This window comes from Limulus polyphemus, unplaced genomic scaffold, assembly GCF_000517525.1.
Source record: "Limulus polyphemus unplaced genomic scaffold, Limulus_polyphemus-2.1.2 Scaffold1051, whole genome shotgun sequence".
Taxonomy (NCBI): Eukaryota; Metazoa; Arthropoda; class Merostomata; order Xiphosura; family Limulidae; genus Limulus; species Limulus polyphemus.
Genome location: NW_013666661.1, coordinates 28,510 through 36,625, shown reverse-complemented (window position 1 = coordinate 36,625; position 8,116 = coordinate 28,510). Strand labels below are relative to the sequence as shown.

Here is an 8,116-nt window from a genome sequence, read left to right as displayed (position 1 = left end):
CTTTACACACATCCAATGGACCAAGAATTGAATGTTAGGGTTAGAATGTAGCTCGACACAATAACGACTTTACACACATCCAATGGACCAAGAATTGAATGTTAGGGTTAGAATGTAGCTCGACACAATAACGACTTTACACACATCCAATGGACCAAGAATTGAATGTTAGGGTTAGAATGTAGCTCGACACAATAACGACTTTAAACACATCCAATGGACCAAGAATTGAAAGTTGTGCATTTCGGCTTGTTACAAATAAACAGTGTGTTTGTTGGTAAATACTGGTTTTAATGTTAAATACTGTTTTGAAACAGATGATTTTCTGTTTATAGAAATTGTAGATGGTGATTTGGAAACACTACAAGAAGAACTTACTCGTTTGTATAGTGGAACTAAAGTAAAACATCGAATTACATGAAATGATTTAGCTGATGTAGAGAAATCGTCCATGTTACTTGGGGCGTTATTGAAATATAACTAGCACATGTCATTCAAAACATGCCATTTTATTAAGGCATTGTCAAAAAACCTAGCACTTCCTGAAAAACACTTGCATGTTTATCCCGTAAAATACCTGCATGCTTATTCCAACAAAGATTGTAATTTCAAGTATGTTGTATCAGTTAGTTAGTTGACCTTCCTGTAATTATCAGGTTAAGAACTCTATATAGGTATATTTAGTATGACCGGATGTCCAAAGCCAGGAATGAAAGTAGGTCATTCTTACATTCATTCTGGTCAGTGTGGTTCCACCTTGTCTACTCCTGGACAGAGAGGTCACAAGGTCGAACGCCTATAAGCTCGAAAATGGCATATATAAAATCAAATTTAGGTTGAAGAGATAATTTTCGGTTTTGGTATACTCACGTTAACACAGTATTCGGAGGGGTTACAGGTAAAGTAAAAATTATGTTTTCTAGCTTAATCTTTCATTCACTTCTGAGTGGTAATTTTGATATTCGTTACCGATGTCTTATGATTTTAATAAAGTTTCCTTTGTCATTACTTGTCGCTTAAATAGAAAGGAAGCAAGTTTAGCTGTGAAATTAGAAGCTTGGTGTTTAACAAACTTTTATTAACCTACAGGTAATTAAATATATTGTAATGCTAAGACTAGTTGTTTTATAATCATTGTTCGTGTGTTTGTTATTAAGCACAAAGCGAAACAATGAGCTACCTATGTTGTGCCCACCACCGGTATCGAAACTCGTTTTCTTAGCATTATAAGACTTCAGACTTACTGCTGAGCCATTGGAGGGGGGGGGGGATTTAATAGTCTTATTATAGCTTAGGTAAACATAAGCAACAGTAATGAAATCAGTTTATGTTGGTATTTTCCACCTGTCATTATTAAACTTATATTTCAACCTTAAATTTTATAGATATTTTTTTCAAGTACAGATTTTTTTCACGCCAACATTGATACAAAATTTCCGTACAGAGATTTACGAAATGTCCAGTTTTTGTTTGAGTTTGTTTGTTTTAAATCATAGCTACACAATATGCTACCTGCGCTTTGTCTGCCGCTGGAAAAATTACCCACCCCCTTCCTCCAATTTTAACACTATAAGCCCGTAAACTTATCACTGAACCTCTCAGGGGACATGTCCAGTAACTTTTACTATGACAGTGGGACAGCGACGTACTTGCAACACTAAAATTCGGGATTAGATTCTCCGCGGTGGATAGCCCAATTTGGCTTTACTGTAAATTTAACAAACACAAAAAATAAAATTGCCGACAAACAAATAAATCAATAAGCATTTTAAGAAATAATATTTATAATTCTTGTCCAGCTAAACTGATGGTTTTTGATTTATTGTAACTTTATTGTTACAGTACATACTTACGTGTGTTTTGACGTGTATGAGAAAAAGTAAGCGTTATTTGAGGGCATACAATATTTTAGCGCCATCTGTTGTAAGACATTATCATTCTTCTCAACAAAATATTCCAAATACGTCAATATTTGGCCTTTTTTAAACTCTTACCAAATGTAGTTAACAGTGGTACAAAACAACAATATTTTTGAGAAAAACGTAAGGAAGAAAATTATTTTAGTGGCGCCCCCTGCCGGTGTTGAAAAAGTTTATGATATTTAATTGCCATTGACGAATTTCTTGTCCCTCAGATTTGAATTAAGCTTATTATTGATTTTATTATGCGTGTGATACGTTGTTCATAAAGAAAACCAAACAATGTAGTTCAAATGACATGTGCAAATTGTCCTTATTGTTGTCTCTCCCTTTCTCTGTTAATTAGCGCCTAAAATTGACCTCTTCTGTTACAGTTACATTAGAGGATTTTTCGACGCGAAATCCTCCTTATTACGCGACCATACAAGCATGCAAGGCACGAAATTTTAGCGTTTCCAAGAATACGTAGTGCTATCGTATCAGTAAAAAAAGGAAATGTGTGATTCCAGCAAGGTAAAAACTGGTTAGCCTACTACCGGCTACTAGTCGCACACTGAAGGTAGTGAAAAAAGTGATAAAGTTTATTACTGGAAGTAAACCAATAACACGACGATTCATTGCAGCTAAGCTAGAAACTACACTTGGAACTGTTGAACGAGATACTTCATACGGATTTGTCTACAGAAGCGACTCAAGTCCCATGTTCACATTGGACAAACATATATGACTAATTAAATGTCTGTAACAAAAGTCCAGGCGATTAATTTTTTCATCCTGCCAAGTAACAGAGAATTTTTATAATGGTAGAAATCATGTTGTGAAATGTTTTCCAAAGGATGTATTGTGGCTGCACTTTACAAATGCCTCTGTAACGGTAAGTTAAAATCTGGAGAGCAGAGAAAAATGTCAAGGTGAAATTTATGTATTATCAGACTAACGTGTTGACATCTCTACGTCCCGAGAAAGTACCGTTTCTGTACTGACTGGACATCGATAAGGTATGTTTCCACGAAAACAGGGTGTCTAGCCACTTGTTCACTTCTATACTAATGCTCGACTCGTAATTTGTGAGTCGCGGGATTAAAACCTGTCGCCTAACATTCTTTCCCTTTTAGAGGCCGTGAGGGTGTTATAATTTAAAGTCAATCCCAATATTCATTGATAAAAAAAAAGATAAGCCCACGAGTTGGTGGGGATGGTGTTTTCTACCTGCCTTCCCTCTAGTCTATCACTTCAACATTAGGAAAAAGGTAGAGCAGATAGATCTCGAGTATCTCTGCCAGAAAATCAACAAAATAAACCCATGAACTTCGGTGTCTTTCATTTGTTCAAACGAGCTCATGTTAGTCGTCGCCCGCGCAAAGTTTACGAATTTGGAAGTACGTAAAAACGAGGGGGGGGGAACAACACTGGTTTCAGAATATTGTGCAAAATCAACTTGCAATTACATATAACAAAAGTTACAGCATATAATACCATTGTGGTGAACAAAGGGGTTGTAAGGCCTAGGTTGTCCTTATTGTATCGTTACCACAGCTTGTGAATAATAAACTATAACGAGGACCATAGCATAGAATACCATTGTGGTGAACAAAGGGGCTGTAAGGCCTAGGTTGTCCTTATTGTATCGTTACCACAGCTTGTGAATAATAAACTATAACGAGGACCATAGCATAGAATATCATTGTGGTGAACAAAGGGGCTGTAAGGCCTAGGCTGTCCTCCGTGTATCGTTACCACAGCTTGTGGACATCTCTCTGCATTCTTATTTTACGTTATTGCACTGTTATAAAGGACATTTTTCAACTCTCTTCGAATTGTAAGTAGTACTGTTTCAGGATTTTGTGAAGTGTACGTCGTTTGTCTGATCTGCGATTTATTCACTCTTACGACTGATTTTAAAACTAATTTGAAACATTTATTTATTTTATTATTCCGACAAAAATAAATAGAAATAAAATTGACAGAAATAATATCTGTGGAAAAATACAATTTAGAAAGATAAGTGATCTTTGAAACTGTGATTTTATTAATTTCGTTTTTACTAAGAACTTTTGATGCTCTATGATATCATTTTAGGAACTATTTTTTAGTCGTATGAATAAAAGAAATATCTTTTTTTTTTGAAGGTCCCAGTTTTTATCGAAATGCATGGAACCACACATATAACAGTGATTCTTGTCCTGATACTGGCATCGTTCTCAACAGTTATTCATTGTACCAACTCTTCCTTCACAAGTAAGCTTTTTTTTTTTTAAGTAGATTTGAATTCAGCCAGAATTCTGTGGACAGAAACTAACCCGTCAAAGATTCTTGGAAAACGTTACGGTTTCCATGCAAAGAATCTGTCGACAAGAAAAACGAAACGTATTCTAAATCCTATTAATAGAAAAATCCCTCAGATACATCACTCAAAGTTAGTTTGTATTTCCCAATACTACTGACCTGGTATTGTCATTTTTAGCCTAAATAGTATCTTAGGCGACAAATGGGATAAACGGCTAGGTCAGAGGCCTTTAAGGTCAAGGTTTAGCCATCCCTAATTTTGAACTACTTGCCAGAGGTAAAATATCCAGTCAAGTAGCATTCGCCGCCTGTAGAGCTTTGTTTAGCGCTGATTGTTACTCTTATAACGCTCAACACAGCTGAAAGCGCGAGTGTATTAGGCGGCATCACGGTACGAACAACGAATTTTTCGGTATGCTAACCACCAACCCACCGGTTTATCACTGATATAAAGATTGAATTAAATAGTTGTTATTTAGAACATTCTTCTTAATGATCTTAGATAAACCTGGGCACGATTCCTTGCTAATGTACCATTCGCGCTTAGTTAAGAACAATAATTAATTATCATAACATTTTTAGAAATTTGCTAATGTCCTGGAAAGACACCTTCTATAAACAGAAACGATTTCATCTTTGGTTTTAAAAATATGAATATTTAATGATTCACATTACTTTTTTTATCACAGTGTTGACAAATAAAAACTAAATAAAATAAGCATTTTTTTAATCTGCATTATATATTTTTTGTATAAAACTTAGTCTTTTCTAACCCTCATTTACACAGTTAAGGAATCTTTGTTTATTACTTGTTTAAATTCAGTTTAATGCCTACTTATTGTGTCTTCTGAAGTTCAAACTAAATTTATCTTATTTTTATTAATAAGTTATTAACCCGTTTTAAAACAATAGTATTCTATATTGAAGTCTCTCATCAATAGATGGCAGCACAATATTTTTCTCTTCGTCAGGCCGAGGAGATGAAATTTAATAAACTACAGTTTGATACTTCAAAACTTGTCAACTTGAAACTTATTAGAACTTGAAACAAATGAAATTATGAATAAATATAAATTTATAAACAAAATTATCTAAACAAATTATCTCAGTGTTTTACGTTGCTCCGATAAAGTTAAATTTTTGTGTGTTTTTCTAATCAACAGATTCGACAGGTAGTATTTTCTGTGTTTTCGGAAGTAGCGCAGTTTACAGACCAGGAGACGGGAAGTTTACTGTAGAACATATCAATCCGCTTCTCTGCACTCATCTAATATTTCTACACGCCACACTACCTGTCTTAGAGTGTGAATCGCGATCGGGATCTACACTTACCTGTTTCAGGGTCAGAATCATGATCGGGATCTATGCTGACCACCAAGGCACCTCCATTGGACAAGCATAGATCCCGATCATGATTCTAACTCTGAAACAGGTAAGCATATGACACTATTATGGACATATAAAATCATGATGCTGTAATATTATGGTATAGGATTATAGACAGGTAAGATTACTATAGTGCATTAAGGACAGGTAAGATTATGATACTTTATTAGGGACAGGTAACATTAGGATACTGTATTATGTGCAGGTAAGATCTTGAGGGAGAGTGAGGATTTACCGGGGCCTATCATTGGCGGACAGAATTTGAACAATTTGTGTTATGCTGATGATACAGTTTTAACGGTTGATTCAGAAGAAAAGCTGCAAGAAATGTTAGTAAAAGTGAGAAGAAAAGTCTAAGTATTAACTGTAGGAAAACAGAATGTATGGTAATTACAAAGGAGAAGATCGCTCCTGTATGCATTGTTAAAGTAGATAAGGAGAAGATAAGTCAAGTCAATAAATTCAACTACCTGGGAGCCGGATAACACCAGATAGTAAGTGTGATCATGAAGTAAAACGGAGAATAGGGATGGTAAAAAAACGTATTTCTGAAAATGAAAAAGAAACTGACAAGTAGTAAAACTTCTATGGAACGAAATGAAGAGTTTTGGATTGCTATGTTATATCAATTCTCACGCCTGCATAGGATGTTGGACAATATTGCCAAGTATGGAAAAGTGAATTGAAGCACCTGAGTTGTGGTTCTTGAGGACCATCTTGAAGGTATGTTGGACAAGTCACACCTCAACTAAAGAAGAAATTGAAAGTCTGATCGTTACTGGAAAGATTGAAGGAAGGAGAGACCCTGGAAGACATAGGTTGACTTATGTCCAAAGTCTATCTAAATGTAAGAATGTATGGACATTGGAAATTCCTTGCACCTCAATGACAAGAGATGTGTCGAAGACCATGGTCACCAACGTCCAGTTTGGATATGGTGCATAGAGAAAGAGAGAAAAGATTACAATACTGTATTATAGACAGATAACGTTACAATACTATATTCTGGGCGGGGAAGATTACGATACTGTATTATTGTATTATAGACAGATAACGTTACAATACTATATTCTGGGCGGGGAAGATTACGATATGTATTATGAGCAGACAAGATTGCGACACGTATTATGGACAGGTAAGAATATGATACTGAATTATGGACAGGTAAGGTTACGACACGTATTATGGACAGGTAAGATTATGATACTGTATTATGGACAGGTAAGATTATGATACTGAATTATGGACAGATAAGATTACGACACGTATTATGGACAGGTAAGATTACGATACGTATTATGGACAGGTAAGATTTCGATACTGTATTATGTACAGGTGGACAAGTAGGATTATGATAGTGAATTATGGACATTTAAGGACATTTCTTTTACTAAAACATGTTGGAGAATCAAATATTTTATGAAAGTGATTACTGTGGTTGTCTTACTTTGTGGAAGTGATTATTGTGGGTGTCTTACTTTGTATAAATGATTATTGTGGTTGTCTTACTTTGTATAAATGATTATTGTGGTTGTCTTACTTTGTAGAAGTGATTACTGTGGTTGTCTTACTTTGTATAAATGATTACTGTGGTTGTCTTACTTTGTATAAATGATTACTGTGATTGTCTTACTTTGTATAAATGATTATTGTGATTGTCTTACTTTGTATAAATGATTATTCTCGTCATCGAATTTGATTATTGTGGTTGTCTTACTTTGTATAAATGATTATTGTGGTTGTCTTACTTTGTAGAAGTGATTACTGTGGTTGTCTTACTTTGTATAAATGATTACTGTGGTTGTCTTACTTTGTATAAATGATTATTGTGGTTGTCTTACTTTGTTGAAGTGATTACTGTGGTTGTCTTACTTTGTATAAATGATTACTGTGGTTGTCTTACTTTGTAGAAGTGATTATTGTGGTTGTCTTACTTTGTATAAATGATTATTGTGGTTGTCTTACTTTGTGGAAGTGATTATTGTGGTTGTCTTACTTTGTAGAAGTGATTACTGTGATTGTCTTACTTTGTATAAATGATTATTGTGATTGTCTTACTTTGTATAAATGATTTTTGTGGTTGTCTTACTTTGTGGAAGTGATTATTGTGGTTGTCTTACTTTGTGGAAGTAATTATTGTGGTTGTCTTACTTTGTGGAAGTAATTATTGTGGTTGTCTTACTTTGAATAAATGATTATTGTGGTTGTCTTACTTTGTGGAAGTGATTATTGTAGTTGTCTTACTTTGTGGTTGTCTTACTCATAATGTGGTTCATTAGTAATGTGATTTTTACCGTAAGCCAATGTAACAGATATTGAGGATAGGTAATGGTGGGACGAGGATTCGAACACGCGACCCTCAGATGAATAAGCAGTGTCCAATAGGGTATTTTACACTTAGGATTATAGAGCGCAGTCCTACTTAACTACCCTAAGATGAATAAGCAGTGTCCAATAGGGTATTTTACACTTAGGATTATAGAGCGCAGTCCTACTTAACTACCCTAAGATGAATAAGCAGTGCC

The 8,116-nt window shown here is 34.8% G+C and overlaps 1 protein-coding gene across 1 annotated transcript in view; it reads left to right on the top strand.

Annotated features, from left to right (window-relative positions):
- Positions 1-8,116, top strand: part of LOC106461878 (chitinase-3-like protein 1) — an 18,139-nt gene that overhangs the window by 3,048 nt on the left and 6,975 nt on the right. Inside the window, exons 2-4 of the mRNA XM_022388957.1 lie at positions 4,049-4,157; positions 5,369-5,509; positions 5,797-5,920. Of these exons, the coding sequence (XP_022244665.1) occupies positions 4,067-4,157; positions 5,369-5,509; positions 5,797-5,920 (356 nt within the window). The 5' untranslated portion in view covers positions 4,049-4,066. The remainder of the gene's footprint in view (positions 1-4,048; positions 4,158-5,368; positions 5,510-5,796; positions 5,921-8,116) is intronic.